The sequence below is a fragment of the Mustela lutreola genome, chromosome X (assembly GCF_030435805.1).
Source record: "Mustela lutreola isolate mMusLut2 chromosome X, mMusLut2.pri, whole genome shotgun sequence".
Lineage (NCBI taxonomy): Eukaryota > Metazoa > Chordata > Mammalia > Carnivora > Mustelidae > Mustela > Mustela lutreola.
Window position 1 is genome coordinate 6,336,102 of NC_081308.1, and position 20,161 is coordinate 6,356,262.

General features: G+C 50.2%; 2 protein-coding genes across 7 annotated transcripts in view; one reads left to right on the forward strand and one right to left on the reverse strand.

Moving 5' to 3' along the window:
- The window catches only part of GPR143 (G protein-coupled receptor 143), a 57,228-nt gene extending 42,438 nt beyond the window's left edge, over positions 1–14,790 (reverse strand). Inside the window, exons 1-3 of one of the 4 annotated variants that reach the window (XM_059158301.1) lie at positions 14,326–14,790; positions 13,746–13,847; positions 13,417–13,600 (exon numbers count right to left, since the gene is read on the reverse strand). In XM_059158301.1, the coding sequence (XP_059014284.1) occupies positions 13,417–13,600; positions 13,746–13,847; positions 14,326–14,421 (382 nt within the window). In that variant the 5' untranslated portion in view covers positions 14,422–14,790. The remainder of the gene's footprint in view (positions 1–13,416; positions 13,601–13,745; positions 13,848–14,325) is intronic. The other 3 variants (XM_059158306.1, XM_059158303.1, XM_059158304.1) reach the window with 3 other exon arrangements.
- A 129-nt stretch (positions 14,791–14,919) lies between these two features.
- The window catches only part of SHROOM2 (shroom family member 2), a 133,217-nt gene continuing 127,975 nt past the window's right edge, over positions 14,920–20,161 (forward strand). For 2 of the 3 annotated variants that reach the window (XM_059158298.1, XM_059158299.1), the window contains exon 1: positions 14,920–15,295. In XM_059158298.1, the coding sequence (XP_059014281.1) occupies positions 15,131–15,295 (165 nt within the window). In that variant the 5' untranslated portion in view covers positions 14,920–15,130. The remainder of the gene's footprint in view (positions 15,296–20,161) is intronic. The other variant, XM_059158300.1, reaches the window with a different exon arrangement.

Below are 20,161 nucleotides of genomic sequence, written 5' to 3' on the forward strand. Positions count from 1 at the left end.
TTATCACAAACGACCCCACCTCTTCAAACACGATCTAAAATGCGGTCTTCTGAAAGCCTACTAACCCGCTGTTAAGTAAGCCTCAAGTAGAAGGCAAGTGGGATTTGCTTCACAGATACTGGATTATTCTTTTGGTTCCTTAAGATTTACTTATTTGACACAGAGAGCGAGAGCAGAGAGAGCACAAGCAGGGAGAGCAGCAGAGGGAGAAGCAGATTCCCTGCTGAGTAAGGAGCCCAATGCGGGACTTGATCCCAGGGCTCTGGGATCCTGACCCAAGCCAAAGGCAGACAGACGTTCAACCAACGGAGCCCCCCAAGCATCCCTGACTTTTCAAGTCACAGCAAGATGTGCTGGAGCACAGCCATTCTGCAAAGAAAATACAACTGTTTGTGAACAGTGTGATGCCATAAATGTACCAAAAGCAATTGTAGAGAATTGCTGCAACTATAGAGAAAGCTGTAACTGACACTGATGATTGAACACCCAGGAAAAAGGAAAACAAAAATGTATGTGAACCTGTTGTGAGATGAGTAGCGAACACTATGATTTTATTTTATTAAAGATTTTATTTATTTATTTGACAGACAGAGATCACAAGTAGGCAGAGAGGCAGGCAGAGAGAGAGAGAGAGAGAGAGAGAGAGAAAGGGAAGCAGGCTCCCCGCGGAGCAGAGAGCCCGACGCGGGGCTCGATCCCAGGACCCCGAGATCATGACCCGAGCCGAAGGCAGCAGCCCAACCCACTGAGCAACCCAGGCGCCCCGCGAACACTATGATTTTAAAATAAATATTTAGGAGTAGCTGGGTGGCTCAGCTGCCTGGCTGCCTTTGGTTCAGGTCATGATCTCAGGCTTCTGGAATAGAGCCCCATGTTGGGCTCCCTGCTCAGCGGGGAGTCTGCTTCTCCTTCTCCCACTGCCACTTCCCCTGCTTGTGTTTTCTCTTTCAAATAAATAAAGAAAATTTTAAAATAAAAGTTTTAGTAACTGAAAGAATGGAGCCACAGGTAAATGGACCAGCATGAACTAGTAAGGACAGTTCGGTGGTGAGTTAAGTCAAGGGCAGTGTTTTCCATCCATAGCAGCATTTTATATGCTTTTTTGGGATGTGCATGCAAGCAGAAGTAATTCTACTATTCTTCATGTAAGAAACAATTACCCTTGCATTTACATGTCTGAAGACATTTCTGTATCACTCTTTATAATTAGGAATACTAGCTTTTCAGCTCAATTCACTGGATTCTAGATGCTGACATTCAGGCCTTTCAGCTCAAAAAGAGAAAATTCTTTTTAATGACTATTTCTAATGCCCAAAAGAAGAATGTAATAGATTTGAGGCCCAGTGCTCAGCTGTGTATTTGAATTCAATCGACAAACACACAAGGGCAATTAAAGGCAAATTCTTTTACATAAATCTGTCTTTGGAGTGGCTTTCAAAGTACACACACACACATACATTAAAGGCACACTCAAGATTATCTCTTAATCTCTTAACAAGTGTAAAAGCATTACACACCCTTGATTGGCACCCAAATTGACTTTAAAAAAGCTGTATCTGTGCTTTTATTTTATTTATTTTTTTTTTTTTTAAAGATTTTATTTATTTATTTGACAGAGAGAAATCACAAGTACACTGAGAGGCAGGCAGAGAGAGAAGGAAGCAGGCTCCCTGCCGAGCAGAGAGCCCGATGCGGGACTCGATCCCAGGACCCTGAGATCATGACCCGAGCCGAAGGCAGCGGCCCAACCCACTGAGCCACCCAGGCGCCCTGTATCTGTGCTTTTAAAATCACGATTGGAAATGACTTATCCAATCAAAAGTTAGTAAATCCATTCCAATTTGAAATTATGTCTTGACTGTATACATGTTCTTGAATGTCTTATCTCCAAGTTAAAAAAAAAAAAAAAAAGGACAACACTGGGGTGCCCAGGTAGCTCCATTGCTTATGCGTCTGCCTTCAGCTCAGGTCATTATCCCAAGGTCCTGGGATCCATCACAATGTCGGGCTCCCTGCTCAGCAGGAAGCCTGCTTCTCAGCTACTCCTCCTGCTTGTGCTCTCTCACTTTCTCTCAAATCCATAAATAAAGTCATTTTTAAAAACCCCAAAGAACTAGCTGGTTAGAAACCAGGAGGGACAGTTTCTGAAGTTTGATGTGCAGTCTTAGCGTCTAAGGATGCAAGATGCATAGAAAGATTTGACATCGCACACGTGCGCAAAGATGGCAGCAGGTATCTGTGGGAGCGGCTGGAACCTGTCACGCAGACCCCGAGGTGAGGATGCATGGGGAAGTTTCCAGGGAAAGGCAGGAAGGGGCAGAACCATGTGATCCTGAAAGGGGGACCAAGCACAGATTTGCTGTCAAGGGAAGTCCTGTGAAGGGTGACTTGGGTTCCATCCCACAGGACTTGCAGAAATGGTTGTGGTTGTAGTAATCCACACTACGTAACAAATGACCCAATTATAGCAGCCAAAAGCAAAAGACATTTATTCCAACATCCCCAAGTACAGAGCAGATGCTTGCTTTGTCTTTTCAAACTGTGTTTATTGTCTTTTAGCATGCCTGGCAGCTCTTTGTTTAAAGCTGGACATGGGGGCGCCTGGACGGCTCAAGGGGCTGATTCTTGGTTTTAGCTCAGGTCGATATTCGGGTTGTGAAACTGAGCCCCACCCCAGGCTCCTCGCTGGCTGTGGAGCCCGCGTAAGACTCTCTCTCCCCAATCTGCTCCTCACTCCCTTAAAAAAAAAAAAAAAAAAGTCTGGGTAGAAAGAATCTGGATAAACAGACCGTTAGTGGGGTTGGGGATTTCCTTCCCCCAGGGTGGTTAGGGTCAAGTTTCTCCTGAGGGTAGGTCCTGCTCAGAACAACAGAATGCTCCAGCAGACTTAAAAATGGCCCTTCTCCCCTCTCTGCAGGACACCCAAGCAATCTTTTCTCCAGTCTTCACTGGGAGAACCTGGTAGAGCCCCAGGAGGTGAAACTCACAAAAGCGTGGGGACGTCTACACTGAGCCTCCAGCAACCAGTCAGTTACAGTTCACAATTTCCTACCTCCGCAGCGATTCCTGTAGAAGATTCAGCCAATGGGTGTCAGCTTCAGGAAGCTGTGGCTGTTGCATCTGCCTGTCCTTTCAGTTGCCGGGGGGGGGGGGGGGGGGGCGCACCACAGTTTGTTCTGTGACCTCGCTTCACTAACAGATCTACGAAGAGATGATTTTTTTGGCTCGTTCAGGTTTTGGTTGTTAGGCTGAAGCGGTGAGTGTAAGCTCCTTACGTGCCAGATGGGAAATCAACAACACACTTATTTTCTCAGTTTCTGTGGCTTCAGAGTCCAGGTGTGGGTTAGCTGGGTCTCCCACTTTGGGATCTCTCAACAGCTACAATTAAGATGCTGACTAGGCTAGTCTCACCTGAAGGCTCAAGCGGGGAAACGTTTGTTTCCAAGCACGTGCTTCCATGTTCAGTGACGAGTTTTCACTCTTCATGGACTGTTGGCCGGGGGCCACCTTCCATTCCTTGGCACATGAGTCTCTCCACGAGGCAGCTTCCAGTAAGGCAGCTTCATTCGTTCAAGCCAGCAAGAAGAATCCACCAAGTGAGAGTCACAATGTTTTGCGACATAATCACCAAGCGGATGTCCCGTCACCTCTGCCGCATCCTATGGCTTCGAAGTGGATCATGGGTCCTGCTCGCACCCAATGGAGTGTGGCTGCCAGCAGGCGGGGTGCCCTGGGAGGGCATCCTGATGTTTGTCCACCACAGCGACCCCTCAGGGTTATCTGACCACACAAGAACAATGGAGCACCCACTCCTGTCAGGCAACCAGGAAGGGCGGTCCTCAAATCCTTCGGGTGGGCACCTCAAATCCTAGGAACGTCTGGTTTCCCGGGCACTCCAAGAGCGTTGGCTGAGTGAGTGTCGGCCACCTGAGGGCTTCCTTAGAGAGCCGCAAGGCTGCCCACTGGAGCTCACGGAATGTGTTAGCGGGCTGGAAAGATGACTTCGCCCTCCATCCACAACTAAATTTGCTCAATCTGACCCTGGAGAACAAACAAAAATGCTCAGGATTGGCTATAAAGCTTTAAGAGAGTAAAAAGAGTCGCAGTGGTTTACACCTTGACATTGAACCCCTTTCTCTATCCGCCACACCCCACACAATGCATGGGTTTTGAACCCAGGTGTAGAGCTCAAGGAGCCTGCTCTGTGGTTGCTGCCAGGTAGAGTACGGACTTCCCCTGACGAAACCAGGAGAGTCTAGGCTTGAAGGAACCTTGCTCTTTCCTCTGACAGAAACACAGGAATTCACAGATTGAGAAAGAGTGTCTAAGAGCACATCTCCAGTTCTGCAACAGGCAGACTGAGTCTGAGCTATGTGGTCTCTGCCGGAGAAGAGAGGAGACCAGACTGTGCTGTGGGAGGGAGCGGGGGTGGGGTCTGTGTTCTGAGAAGAGAAAGTTAAATCATCTAGCATTAGTACTACCTCACTGCCTTCCCCAACCCACAGCACTAAGTACTCAAGGTCTTGCTTAACTCTCACCTCCACCCTGTGGCTCAGCTTTTTATCTTGTTTTTACACCTAAGGCACCAGAGGAGGTGAGGAAACTTGTCTAAGGTCATGGAGGCCGTAGAAGTGACAATCAAATCCAGGCAGACTACACCATAAGCACTTCCTCTGGAGGGGAAACGGAATGAACAGTCAGCCACGACCGGCTACGAACCAGTCGGACCACGGAAAGACGTCTTCTCACCCCACCACTCTGAAGCAAGTAGGAGTCGGCGTTTGAGAAGCTGGAGGCAGGTCACAGGTGGCCAAATTTGAAGTCATGAGACCATAACTGCACTTTGCAAGGAAGTATGGCGGGGGGCGGCTGAGGATGTACACATATGGGTACATGTCACCTATTTCAAACTTGGATCAAATCTGAGGTTTCTTTCGCAGCACATTATACTGATACAGCGAAACGAAAGGACGATCATTTCTGGGAGGACTATTACATGCTCTGCGGCTTTCATCTACATGAGAGTGTCAATTGCGGATATTTAATAAAAAGAAAGAAACACACTCAGACGTGGGCTAATTTTGAAATGACTGCTTCACTGGTACTCGAGTGGCCACGGGCAGGGAATAGGAAACCCACATTAACCTCAAGGGTTCGGCATGTGGTTAGAAACACAGTGTGCTGGGAGATAATATACCCTTACGTCAACCTGGCCGTGAACACTGCGGAAACATCTGTCTGCTACCCACGCTACGGCACGTGTGTCAGTTTCAGAAGGGCTGAAAGACATTAACATAGAAAACGGGGGTCCGCCGGTCCTCTGATCATTTAAATGCAATGGCTCTCCCCCTGCTGTATTTTTGGGTTTCACTGCATTGCCCATGGTTGAACATCCAGAGGAAACCATGTGTATACCCCGAGTTTCCCAAACTTAGGACATGTCTTTAGTCCATCACAGGAATCAGAAATTGATTCTTAGAGGCCCAAACCCTACACATTTTTGCCTTTGCAAGCTGTAAGGTCTCTTTCACAATTACTCCATTGCTCTCAATGTGCTTTACGTTGACTTAATCAAGCATCTTTATTTGGTCTTAAGGATAGCCTGTCCAGGTATGAATGTGGTAGATACCACAGAATCAGTGTGACTTCCCACAGAACACCCATGCATTATCAAACCCAAGTTCTTGGGTTTTTGTTTTTTAAGATTTTATTTTTGAGAGTGAGCGAGCGTGAGAGAGCGTGAGTGCAGGGGAGAGGGAGAAGCAGACTCCCCGCGGAGCAAGAAGCCTGTTGTGGGGCTCCATCCCAGCAGGGATCACGACCTGAGCCAAAGGCAGGCGCTAACGGACTGAGCCACCAGGTGCCCCAAACCCAAGCTGTTAAAAGAGTTAGCCAGGAAAGGGAAAATTCTTGCTGTAGCTTGACAGTGAGAAACCTGGAAGCCACCTCCTTTCCCATGTAATAAGGTGACAGTCACAAGCGACAAGCCATGTAGTTGTCCAGAGTCCGTGACGTGGTGTGCGGAGAAGGCCATATCATCTGTGTACGTGTTTTCCCCCAAACCCATAACCCAGTCTAGTCACAAGAAAACATCAGACAAGCCTAAATTGGGGGACATTCTGCAAAACACCTGGCCAGTCCTCCTCAAAACTTCCAGGTCACGAAAACGAAGGGATGATGGAGACCAAAGGGGCCATGAAACTAAGTGCACAGTGGAGCCCTGCGGACCGAAAAGAGGACACGCACGTGCCAGCTGGGGAAATTCAAACAGGAGTTCAGTGACCAGAAACAGACCGGGTCAAGGGGACGCAGGGGCTCCGTGCAGTACCTCTGCAACCTCTCTGGAAACCTCAGATTGTTCCAACAGAATTTACTTTTGAAGTTAATCACACAGTATTTCCTGTGGCCCTTCCAACATGTATAATTACGCAAGAGGAACCATCCCGACCAATAAAGTGTTTAGAAACTTCCCATGTCTGCCTGGAAGACATCTGTGCATTGTAGTAAAAACTCTTAACACCCTTCAGCCAGCCAGCTTCTGGTCCTTCCTGTTATTTCTGCTGCTGGGCAAAGACGTCTACATTCCTTGAAGTTCAGGTGAAAAGATTCAATAGAAACAAGTATTCTGGCCCGTGGCCAGCGACGGAATTTCCCCGCACCCGAATCAACAGTCCCTCCAACACCAAAGACGCAGTGGCTTCCGTTTCCAGGCCCCTCCTTCCCACAGCTGAATTATCCCAGCTCTAAGGAAGTACAGATGGCCCCTTTCTCCATGTCTGTGTGGCTGCGGCCGTGTTGGCGGGTGAGAGGGAGGGAACGCGGGAACATTTACTGAGCTCCGCAGCGTGTGACTTCCCTGGCTGCTGTTATTTTATGCCACGGCCCCCCAAGTGTGCTCCTGGAGGGGCTGCCTAGGCATTGCAAAGGACCTTGTTTTTTATTTTTTAAGATTTTATTTATTTGACAGAGATCACAAGTAGGCAGAGAGGCAGGCAGAGAGAGAGGCGGAAGCAGGCTCCCTGCTGAGCAGAGACCCCAATGCAGGGCTCGATCCCAGAACCCGGGATAATGACCTAAGCCGAAGGCAGAGGCTTTAACCCACTGAGCCACAGGTTACCCCTGTGAAGGACCTTGTTACAAAGATCCAAGTCCCCTGTGCTTTCTCTGAGAGCCTCGCAGAAGTAACAGGTATTTCCTTTTCTTTTTTTAAAGATTTTATTTATTTGAGAGAGAGAGAGAGCAAGCGAGAGAGCACAAGCAGGGGGAGCGGCAGAGGCAGAGGGAGAAGCAGGCTCCCCGCTGAACAGGGAGTCCCACACAGGGCTCAATCCCAGGACCCTGGGATCATGATCTGAGCCAAAGGTAGATGCTTAACAGACTGAATCACCCAGGCGTCCCTACTCTGGGTTTTTCTCTCTCAAAATGTGGAGTACAAAATAAAAAGACATTCCACAATCACACACACGATATCATAGCAAGGGAGGTTTATGCTGTATTTGGAAAGAGAGTATGTCCAAGGATGTCTTGAAATCTCACACACAGACTTATTTTTTGCTGCTTGAAAATTGCTGTGTTGGCTTTCACTAGAACCACTCAGATAGTATCTGGGACTCAGGTATCATATTTCTATCCTGCAATGTCCTTGGCAAATTATAAGAAGGCTGGGTCAGGGAAGGTATTTGAGATTTGAAAAGAATCTTCCCCAGATACAATGTTTTAAATGAAGGTGAGGTTGCCGGGCTGGTGTCAAAACTCCCATTCCCTCGGTGTCCGCCAGGCCCTGCTCTGAGCTCTGATCTCTGGCAGCCAGCACTCTGCCTCTGACCTCAGCTCCCATGGAGGGTGGCTGACACGGCCCACACATGGAACTCCGTTTTACCCCGCTTTTCCTCCTCTCATCAACTCTCCTTAAAATTTTGAGTTCGGGAACGCCTGGGTGGCTCAGTTGGTTAAAGCCTCTGCCTTCGGCTCTGGTCGTGATCCCGGCGTCCTGGGACTGAGTCCCACATCCGGCTCCTTGCTCAGCCGGAAGCCTGCTTCTCCCTCTGCCTCTGCTGCCCCTTTGCCTGCCTGTGCGCTCGCTCGCGCACTCCCTCTCTCTCTCTCTCTCTCTGACAAATAAATAAATAAATAAAATCTTTAAAAAAAAAAAAAAAATTTTTTTTTGAGTTTCGGAACAGGGTTAACCTGTTGGTCTCTACCCTCCCAAAAACCCCTGGCTTCTTCAGAAAGCAACATCCCCCACCTCATACAGGCACCCCAGGGAGAGAGAAATGAGAGCTAGACTTGGGGGCCTACACATCTGCATGACTAAGGGAGCTACTCAGACCTTGAGACCTTGATTACATCTCACAAACTATGATGATAACAGATGATTTATGCCCCCCACTACCCATTCCCTAAGTATAACTGTTGCCTCTTGCAAAGAAGTCACCACTGAAAATCCCTGCTTGGATCTGGGCAAATGGGACCTGTCAGCCTGAGTAGTAGTCCTGGCTCAGGCCAGAGTTTGCCCCCTAAGCTGGTCAATTTCGGGAAAATCGGGTATGTGGCGACATTCTCCGGGTGGACTGGGAGGGCGCACACACATGCTCCTGAGCCCTCTGTCCCTCTGCTGCCCTCTGTGCATGTCTGCACAAGGAACAGTAATCAATGGCACTTCCAGAAATGCCACCCAAGAGTGAGATCCCAGCCTCTGTCCTGTAGATACCCCAAATCTTTACGAGGGACTCCTGGGAGCAGTTTTCACTTGGCTTGAGGGTGGGACAAGCCTTCTCCCCACCCCACCCCACCCCACCCCACCCCCCAACCTCGGGACTGGCAGATCTGTGGCTCCCATGAGCCCTTGAACTACCAGCAGGAACAGCGGCACTTTAGCCACAATGCTTCCAAACTAAGGACAGGAGACCCTTCACCGTCCTGCAACACCCCAGTGATTTCCACTGGCCTATCTGCAGTAAGATGACTAACGCTCCCCAAAGATAACAGGTCCTAAACCCTGGAACCTGCAAATGGGACCTTACTTGGGAAAGGGGTCTTTGCACACAGGATTGAATTAAGGATTCTGAGATGAAGAGAGCATCCTTGTTTTCCAGATGGGCCCTAAAGGCAATCACAGTGACCTTATAAGAGAGCAACACAGGGAGGCGACAGAGGGAGACAGGACCCAGGCAGAAGAGAAGGCCAGGTGACCACAGAGGCAAAGGCTGCACTGATGGGATCACAAACCCAGGAATGCCAGTGGCCACCAAACCCTGGAAGGAGCAGGGAACACATTCTCCCCTAGAGCCTCTGAAGGGGTATGGCCCTGCTGACACCTTGATTTCAGACTTCTGGCCTCTGGGAAGGAAAAAAATGGGCCTTAAGCAGCTTATGTTAACTTGTTACAATAGTCTTAGAAAATTCATAGGGTATCCCACGGGCATTTCTCATTTCAACCTGCCCTCATAACTGCCTCTCATCTGCTCTCCTGTCACAATCTCCACATAGCAGTCCCCTGCCCCCAGTCACTCCCCCAACGCCTAAGGGGTGCACACTCCCCAGGACGGGGGAGTGAAGGCCCAGCACAGACTCCCAAGGAGCCGGACTGGGGCATTCCTTAACAAGGTTTCAGCCTTTTTGTCCTGATGCTTTCAACTTCCCTATAAAGAACATTCCTCTGCTCATAGGATCCCCACCCAGCAAACTCCTGGCTCCACTTCCTCTCCACCTCCAAGACAGCTCAGCCGTTCTATCCTGGATGTGTTTTGAAATACTTGGGGGGGAGGCGGGGGGGGATGAAACAAGACTTCTTGCTTTTGTGTCCATTTGAAATTTCCACAATTAAAAAAGAAAAGAAAATAAAAATTTAGAAAGTTCACCTATGGTTGTGGTCACTTGTTTTTATTTTCTTCTCTACTTTGGTTTCTCTCCTGCTGGCACTTTTACAGTTCAAGTCATTTTGCACGTAACTGTACTCTGATTGTTTTCTCTTCCTGTTCTAGTTTCTTCACTGGCTAGACTTGATGTTTCATATTTCCTGCATCCTCACATTCCTTAGCGACCACTCCCCAGTGCTGAGCAAGTTAAAAGTGCTCAAGAAGTACTTGTTGGCTACTTTACAAAGAAATAAAAAGTGAAAAATAGCCAGTGGCTTTCTAAAACTACATTTTAAAGATTCTGTTAATTTGAGAGAGGGCGCGAGGAGCAGGAGGCAGCAGAGGGGACGGGGGAGGAGAGAGAATCTCCAGCAGACTCTGCACTGAGCACAGAGCCCAACGCGGGTCTCGATCTCATGACCCTGAGATCACGACCTGAGCCAAAATCAAGAGCTGGATGCTTAACCAACTGAGCCACCCAGGCGCTCTTCAAACTGCATTTTAAAATATAAACACTGTTAAAACAGTGGCTAACTATTCCCAATTTGAAAAGTATTATTATTATATACATATATATTTCTTTAAGATTAAGACCTGAGATGAGATCAAGAGTCAGAAACTCAACCTACTGAGCAACCCAGACGCCCCTACGTATAATTTAAAGACAGGTCTCCAAGGAAACAGGACTGGAACTCAACCAAACCTAAATTAGCATTCAGTTTTATAGGCAAAATTTCCACACAGGAGGCTTCAGCCTTTGTTTGGGGATCAAGGGAACCTCAAAAGGAGGTTAACTGTCTAAATGTCCTACAGAGGAAAGCCCACTCACCGGCTCAGTGACAACTGTCCCGCCACATCCAGCCTGGCACTGGTCCCTGCAAGGGAAGAAGGAGTCCTTCTTTTTTTTTTGTTAAAGATTTTATTTATTTATCGGGGGGGGGGGGGGGGAGCGAGCACAGGCAGACAATGGCAGGCAGAGGCAGAGGGAGAAGCAGGCTCCCTGCCGAGCAAGGAGCCCAATGTGGGACTCGATCCCAGGATGCCGGGATCATGACCTGAGCCTAAGGCAGCTGCTTAACCAACTGAGCCACCCAGGCGTCCCAGAAGGAGTCCTTCTTAAGACTGAGCTCAGCCACCTCTAGCAGGGTGTTAAGCCCCTCTGGCACTCAGTCTCTTCCTCTGTAAAACGGGGTGACGCATGCTCCAAGAAGCTCTGGACCAGAGTCCATTTACGTCATGTACTTGGTCCAAGGCAGGTTCCCTATGAGTGTGGTCACTATCTATCCGGTTGCTAGTCCTTGCTTCCTCAACTAAAGGCTGGGTGCAAGGATGCAATCTCACAACGTACAGTCCACGGACAGGACAACGGTGCCAGCTGTGAGGAAAGACCCTGCAGTTTCCCGTTCTTGCACAGAGAGAAGTCTCTCCTGAGAAATCTGTAAATATCCTAACAGAGAGAGTAAAATGCCCCAGAGGTGAGAGAGAGAGGGGATGGGGCGCACCTGTGCAGCATTCAGCTTCTGTCACTGGGCCCAGATCTGCAGTTAAGTGAAATATCCATGTTTCCACTAATCACCTGTAGAAACCGAGATGATGACAATGGTGATGGCGATGAAGGAGAAAGCCACTCAGTCGATGTTTTCCTTTAGCTCATCTGTGTGCGCTCTCATCTGGATGGACTCTCCACCATCTAAATTCATAGGGACCCCAACTCACGTACACAGAGGCTTAAGTAGAAAACGGCTAAACTTGCCTTTTCAAAAATTGCCACAGATGTTCTAGGAAGCTTGATTATCCTGAGTTACTAATTTCAAAGGTAAAGGCACAATTTTGGAACCCCATCCTCCAGGACATTTTCTAATTATAAATCCCTTTTCTCCCTAGAACAAAAAAACTAAGGTAATTTGAACTCGATTTCATAAAAAGGATTAGCCACTGATTAAATCTCTGAAAAGTTGGTTCAATCTGCTTTCTATTCATTGATGGCTTCATTCACCATTGATGAAGTGAAAGAACTACCTTTACTTTTAAGTAATCTCCACACCCAACACGGGGCTTGAACTCACAACGGAGATAAAGAGTCATGCACGCCCTATGGACTGGGCCAGCCAGGTGCCCGAAAGAACTCCCTTTAATTTCACCTATCTCCTCTTTTATCAAGGGAAGTAAGCCTCAGATCTGAAAATGCGGTTTATGTACCCAAGGCTACGGAATGCCGAGGTACAGATGGTCACAGGGTCGTGCTCTGCAGGTCCTGAAGAGAATATGCTCACCCTGGGGTCTTCAGAGCAATGAAGCTGAATGTCCAAGATGCGAGAAGCTGAGAATATCCAGAAGCTACCTGGCCCTGGCTTTCCAAAAGAAAAAGCTAGATGTTGATAAATATATATCCGTGGAAAATCTGGCTGAGTGGAGTTCTCAGAAAAGAAAGCCATCATCACTCTAAGTCCACACTGGTTTGGTGTCTTTCTGAACACTTTCAAAAGGGGAGCAGGGTTAATACACTGGGGCAATGCCTTTCGGTCACAAGCTATCGGTATTTTCCAAGATACATGACGGTGTCTAAAAAGGATATAATGGATATGATACAGAAATCTAGGTGTGATAGTAGGTATGCTCAGCTACATAATCCCAAAAGTGTCAGTGAAAGAATGTGACAAGGTATGAGAGGAGGGCATCTACCTCAAAACAGAGCACACAGATTTGGTCCAGTCCCTTCCGGTGTATTTATTAACATCCATATAAACAGCCTTATGAATATTCAAATAACGCTAAGCTGGGAGAAATGTCTAATGTGAAGATTAAGAAAAAAACCAGGAAAATGATAATTTAGTAAGGAGAAATGTAAACCACCTACGTTTGAGGAATGAACACTAGAACTTTAAGTGGCAGATAGCTAATCTTGAATAACCAACATAAAACACTACAGATGACTCTAGCTGTGATTTAAGGAGACAATGCTTTGGTGACTCCTGGTCTGAACTGCAGCCACAGTTAAGATCTGAGATTTCAGTTAATACCACCAGGCAGGGGTGGGAGAGCTGTTTTGGAAGCAGGGAACTTCCAAAAAACTTCTAGGTGCATTTGTATGGTCCTTTCCCTTTGGGTTTCTCATGTCTGTCCAGATTTTTAATTCAACTTTTATCAAGATAGTTACAGATTCATTGTGGTTTTGAAAAGAATACAGGGACATCCTCCGCACCTGCATCTCACAGTCAGAATATGAACACTGACACCATCTAAGAAGCTTATTTCCATTTCCTCATTTTACGCGCACTCTTGTGTATTCAGGTCCGTGCAATTTAATCAATGTGTGCAGACCCGCATGCCCACGACAGTGAAGATAGCTTAAGGTGGATTCTAACAGGCACCCTTCTTAAGTCTCTGTTTACGAAGAAAAAAACTCACGTCATTCCCTGACTGGAAACACGGTGGGCACCGTAGCTTTGGAATTACTCATGGGCAGTAACCTGTGCTCAGAGCCACGACAAGTGCCCAGTGAAGTTTGCACCCCGGGTGAGACACAAATGGGTCCAACCACAGAATGGAAATCCCTCACCTGACCACTGAAGGCAGAGAGACCAGAGTTGCGACTCTTTGCGCCTCCTTAACGAGGACTGGAACCCCGCACTCTTTCTGTCCAGTGGTCTCCGAGCTTTCTCTTGCGGCCCATTCACCTGATCAAAGTCCCCGGAGGAGCTGCTTTGAAGAAACCGGCGATCACCAGCATCCAGCTCCGTTAACTACAAACGAAATAAAGGATTGTGGTTTTGGGGCAAAGCGTGCGAATACCCAGCAGTGCGGATATTTCTTCACACGGAACGTTTACATAAACTGAAAAGGGGCAGGCATAGGTGGCACACCCTTCCAGTAATTCCGGACCCCCACCTCTCCTTTGCAGGCGACGCAGACGTGGGGCAGGAAGACCTCGTCGCACTGCTCCACCAAAGTGAGAACTCGGACTGAACGCAAACACTCCCTGGACCGGAACTATAGGAAGAGCCAAGAAGCAGCCGATTCCTCATCTGCGGGGCGCGCCGCAGCAGAGAATTGGAGGATGGTTAGTCTTTCATGGAACAGGTCAGGCGCCATCCCCTCTGCCGCGACTTTCGGAGCACCCTCCTATGGCCAGCGCTTTGTCCCGGGCCGCGCGGCGGAGGCGGCTCTCGCGGGGGGCCGGAGCAGTTCGGGTGCGTGGAGGGTACGCGGGACACCCCCCCCCCCAAGCCCGGGCCTGGGGGCAAAGCGCGTCGGTGTCGGAACAGGCTGGCGGCACGCGGACCCGCGCGAGCCGCCCGCCGCGCTTCCGGTCTCACCTGGGCGGCCTCCGGCAGCCCGCGGTCCGCGCGAACAAAGGCGGGGGCGCAGGGCCGGTCGCGCGCTCCAAGATGGAGGGCGCCGGGGACTCGGCCCGCCGCCCGCCCGCCCCGCCCCTGCCCGCCCCGCGCGGGCGCTTCCGCCACCTCACCTGCCGGGACTCGGCCTCCCGGAGCGGACGGTTGGCGCGCCCGAGCCTCCCAGGGCCGCCCGGCGCTGGCGCGGGTGAAAGGGCCGGACATCGCATCGCGGTCCCCAACCGCCCCCAGACCCCGCAGCGCAGCGCGTGGTCCGAGCGCGTGCCCCGCCCACTCCCACCCTCCGGGCAACAGGGGCGGGGGCGGAGGCGGAGCGCGCTCCCGTATCCGGCGAGCCGCTCAGGTTCGTGTGCGCGCCGGCCCGCGCGCCGGCCCTCGCCCCCCTCCCACCCTCTGAGTGACCAGTGGGGCAGTCCCGAGCGCGCACGCCCCTCCGCGGCCCGCCGCACGGGTGCCGAGTGCGTGCCCGCTCCAGGCCCCTCGGATGAGACCCCCCGAGCGTACGCCCCTGCCCCGAGGGCCTATAGCCGCTCTATCCCCTGGAGGCCGCGCGGGCTCTGCGCGCGCCTCCTCCCGCCCCTCCCAGCCTCCGGGCAGCCCCCGGGAGCCCAGAGCGCGCCCCGCCCCCAGCTCGCCGAGCAGCCCGAGCCCCCGAGCGCGCCCGCCCCGCCCCTGCCCGGCCCGCCCTCCCCCGCGCGCCGCGCCGCCCGCGCCCAGCTCCCTCCCTGGCCCCGGCCGGCACTTTCCTCCCAAGTTGCCGCGCAAGTTTGCCGGTGGCCGGCGGCGGCGGCGCCGGCAGGAGCGCCCTAACCCTCCCTCGCCGTCGGCCGGCCGGGGCTCCCCGAGTGCATGGGCGCAGGCCGGACGGGCCCTGGGGGCTGAGCGGCCGCGCCGCTTCCGCGCTCCGCGTCCCGCGCCATGGAGGGCGCCGAGCCCCGCGCGCGGCCGGAGCGCCCGGCCGAGGCCGACGCGCGGGCGCCCGACGGCGGGCGCTTGGTGGAGGTGCAGCTGAGCGGCGGCGCCCCGTGGGGCTTCACTCTGAAGGGCGGCCGCGAGCACGGCGAGCCGCTGGTCATCACCAAGGTGAGGCGGCCGCGGGACCCTCACGATGACAGCCCTGAGGTCGGCGCGGGGCAGAGGATCTCGTTGGGTGTGGGGGTGCGCCGGAGGAGCGGGCCAATCGTGTCCCCAATCCGGGGGCCTTAGTGTGCCTGGGTCACCTGCGGGGACGGGGTCCCCGGGACACGCAAAGGTGCGTGGTTCCGGCTGCTCTGCGGCGGCTGATTCCCAGCGCCGCGCAGAGTTTAAATGGCTCCTGTTCCGGGTCCCCTCCCCTCCCCCTTCGAGAAGGGGCCTGGCTGGGTCCCCTGTCACTCCCGGCTTTGCCGGCGGCGGTCTGCACCTGTGGGACTGACCTGGGGGCTCCCCAAGGAACAGTCCCACGTGCCAGGGGGGTGGACAGAACCGTCCCCACCTGTGTTTGTCACCGTAGGCCCTTGGTTCTGCACCCCCTTGAACCAGTCCGTTCCCTTATCACTAGGAAACCCAGACGAGCAGCTGTCGCCAACTCAGCTTCTCAATTCCCATCAGCCTATCAATATTTACTGACTTTCGGCTTCCAGCCCTAGATCCATGGCGCTCTGGGACCTGCAGACACGTACTGAAACTTTCAGTGTCCTTTTTCAAAGGGGGATTTGAGCTCCAATAATAAGTTTCTAATGTGTCTCATCAGGAAATGTTTTGCGTTGTCTGTGGTAGGGGAAGGTGGATGCTTTAGACTTTGAATTATATAAACAGCAATCGATCTTGAAATTGACCAGCTGAACTTGCACAGAGCTCTGAAAACAAAACAACAAACCTATCATCCTGTTTTCTGGTTAAAAGCCTTCGTTTTTCTGGGGACGGTTGGGCCAGGCTTTTCCTAGGGACAAAGTTCCCTTTAAAATGTAGAAATTCTTGGGGACTACAGGAGTTTGAAGGTGACTTGCCGGGTTTTTCCCCTACTTTCCTGTTTCACTACCGGGAGGAAAGTGTAAGATCACTCCTAACTCACCCCACCCGTGAATTTGGGAAGTGGTGTGGCTTTGTTGTGCGAGGTAGCGAATGAGATACCAAACTTTTCTGTTCTGTATTTTCTATCATTTTTGTATTCACAAAACCAGAGACTCCGAGGGGAGGCTTGTTTAGATGTGCACTGACTGGGGAAAGAGGCTGTCGTTGCTATAAGTTTAATGTGTAACCCATTAACAAATTGGGTTCTTTGAAAAGAGGGTGAGCAAAGTGTGTCCAGCTTGCCCAGGGAGGTTAGTTTTCTGCGTATATGTGTACTAAAGTGTATTACCCTGTGCCTTTTTAATAAAGGTTTTAGAGGACATTCCTGATAGTAAAAGTTTAAAAGATAGCAGGTAAATTACTAACACCCTTAGCGCTTCATGTATTTCCTTTAAAAAGAGGTGTACACACAATTCAATGTATCTTGCTCAGACTTATTACAAATGAAGGAATAAGTTGCAAAACATTAGTTAAGGTGAAATCTTGCCTTCTGTCTTTACTCCATATAAGAAAGTTGGAGGTCACTTTAAACTCTGAAATTAAATTGTTTAGCCAGAGGCTGGAGAAGTAGATCCCAGAGCACCTCCTCCTTTCTGTGGGTACTCCAGGTTCTAAACATCCTAGTGGCCTCCTGTTCACTCTGTGAACTCCTGTTCTTCCCAGTCTAGAGTGTGGTAGGTGGGCAGTAAAACCCAGAAAACACGTATCAGGGCCTTTTGGGGGCATGTGAGGCCCTTCGCCTCCTGATTTGGCCTGCTGGTTGGCTTTCATGGTACTTACTAAGGTGTTTTGGTCTGTTTGTTTATTTTGTTTTGTTTTTCTTTGGATAAGTTTCTTGTGGGTAGGCTACTACCAGCGTAAGTGCTCTGCCTTTCCAGATGGAGTTGTAGAATTTTGCAGGAATAAAAATGTTTGGGGTTCTTCTCTAAGAGGCCCGTACATCCGTTCCTTAAACTGCTGCTATTTTCTCGAGATGCTGCAAAGTGACTGGAACTTGGTGATTTCTTTGATTGGTTTAGAAAAGGACTCGGGGTAGTTTGGGCCTTCTGTACTGAGTTTGCATGTATACTTGTATATGTGTGCAGAGATCAATACTCATGTACGTGTGTATTATAGATTTTGAACTCCGCATTGCACGGAATTGGCACTATTTCACGTGCCTGTCTTTTCTCTTGGATTAAATGATCAATTATGCTTGCTTACACTCCAACAGCTGGTAATTAACTGTCACATTATTAGAAAAGGGTGAAGGAAAGTGTGTCCATTTAGAATCGCTTAAAGAATGGGCATACGCTTTTGGAATAGAGGCTAGGAAAAATTGTTCCACCTGCAGAATTTGGATTAATCCAAGTTTTGACTCTCTCTTGGTAGCTACTAAAAAATATTTGGGGCGCATTATAACAGCTGTTGTTATGTGGAACTCAAATTATAATTTTTCCAATAGGACTTTGGGGGGGGCTTTTAAAAAAAAATTGGACTTTTTTTTTGGCTTAAAAAAAAACATAATTAAATATTTTGTATATAAGACCCCTGGGAAATTATACAACTCATTTTCTATGTAACAGAATCTGATGTGGGGTAGCTTGAATGACTGTAAGGTGACACACTTTATGATAATAGGGGTCTGACTTGGAAGCATCATAGGGTGCACATCTTAGAACTGTAAGCAATGCCAAGAACAAGGCTGATTTAACCCGTGATCTACAGATCAAGAAATTTTATCAGCCCGTTTTATAGATGCAACAGCTAAAGCAAAGGGAAGTGAAATGGCGTGCGCTGAGGTCACAAACCTGGCAGGTCATGAGAAGGCTTCCAAGGACCAGCTCTTGATCCCAAATGTCCCCACTTCCCCTCTACTCGGTTCCATCTGCTGTCCCCTGCAAACACTTGCAGTGTCGTGTGAAGTAACTGTATCACATTCATCGGGAGGATTTCTCAATTTTGGCACTACTGATTTGCTCGTCTGCATCATTCTCTGTTGGGGGGTTTGTTTTGTGCTTTGTAGGATCTTAGAAGCATTCCCTAGCCCCACTCACTCACTTGATGCCCCTGGTACCCCCACACCAGCTGTGACAGCCAACATAAGTCTCCAGAGTCTGTCAGGTGTTACCTGAGGGCCAAATTGGCCTTGTTAGATTAACAGTGTCAGCACTTTAGTTTTTAAAAGGATTTTAGCTTTTAAAACTCAAGTTAATTTTTCTTTGTGAAGACACTGGCCTTTTGAAAGGTTTTCCTGAGGGGTTGTTTTCTTCCCAAGTGCTGACCCTGATAATAGGCTTTATTTACATAGTAAAACTCAAACAAATACTTGCTTCATCTGCATTTTTGTAGCTGGAGAAAGGAAATGAAGCTGGAACTCCTGAGTGTTGTGTTTTATGAGCCTTCAGTGGGGCCGTTGGGTAAGGACGGTCTTTTCTTTGGGTCTAGTTTTGAAGTCGAAAGGGATACTTAACCTCCCAGGAGTGGCATTCTTGGAATTTGAAGTGCACGTGTGAAGTCCCACCAGACCTCTGCTGAGAGGTGGCACCCAGATTTCTATCTGCTCAGCACCTTCACACTGGCTTCTCTTTTGACATTTTACTGGGGCTACAGAACACGATGTTGCTGTTTCTCCATGCTCCTGTCCCAGAGTGAGCCCAAGGGATGTCGGTGTCCTAAGAGGCCACAAAGATTTTGACTGCTTAGTATTTCCAAGGCCTCATTTTGATGTGGGTTTAGTCCGGGGACCCGGATAATCAGATACGATGGATGGATGTGGTCGCTGTTTTGGCCTGTTCCTTTCTCCATCGATTCAGCAAACGTGAAACATCAGCGGGGGTGGGGGGGTGGGGGGGGCTGATCTCTAAAATGTCACTGGAGGGCCTAGAATTTCAAATGAGCCCTTAGGGATTCGTTAGGGAGCATTCTGTGCACCAGCCGGGTGTCAGTAGGCCCCCTGCCATCCGAGGAATGTTTCTTCGAGGGGGAAGGAATGAAGCTCCAGACCCTCCTTTTCGCCAAGTCCCTCCCTGAAGAATGCCAAAGCCTCGCCAGCAGCACCAAGGAAGATGTTACTTTGGGCCTGGTGTGGTCCCATGGGTGGCTCCTTCGGGAAGCCGCTGACTTTGGGGTTGCCTGTGAGGAACACTGCTGTCCTAGAGCAGGACAGGGGGGCTATGGCTTGAGATGCCCCCAGCCTGACTCTCCCGCTTGGGGGCTTTCCGGCCATTTAAACCTTTCTCTGGATAGGAGACAAAGTCCTTAAATGTCCTTTCTAGTTGGATACTGAGGGTGGGGTGGAAGGGAATCAGGGCACATATTTTGAATGGAGGTTACACAGCCAGGTGGCAAATGTCCTGTGTAACCATTAGCCAGAGCTCCTGACGGCCAAGGCCCAGCGCAGAGACTGGCCCTTGGTGTGGGTGGGGGTGGGAGGCGCTGGGCACCGGCGGAGGAGGAAGGAGGTCCCTTCCTTAATGGCTCAAACAGGGGCTCCATTTTACAGGACCTGGCTGAGTCGCTGTCATAGGTGACCTCAGAGCCTGGAGCTAGTCACAGCCTTGGTCAGGACACGTTATTGTCCTCACCTGTTGGTATTTGTCCCCAACAGCCGAGTTCTTTGTCAGAGATCAGTAAAGATTTTGAAAACAAGGGATGTGATGAACGCAGCAGGGGATTTGGAGCTGGCAGATGTGTCCTTGTCTGTAGCTCTTGCTCGATCTCTGTGTGAAAGCCCGACAGTGTGTGCACTCCAGGATCCTGGACGGCTGACCGCCCACTGAGGCTGGAACCCCGTGGACCTGGGTGTGCTGGTGGCTGTGGCAGCTCCTGGCGGGGAGAGCCCCGACACTTGCTGAGGCCAGCGGCCGACTGGCGTTGTTGAGATAACTGTAATTCTGAAGACTCATTTGTATGTTC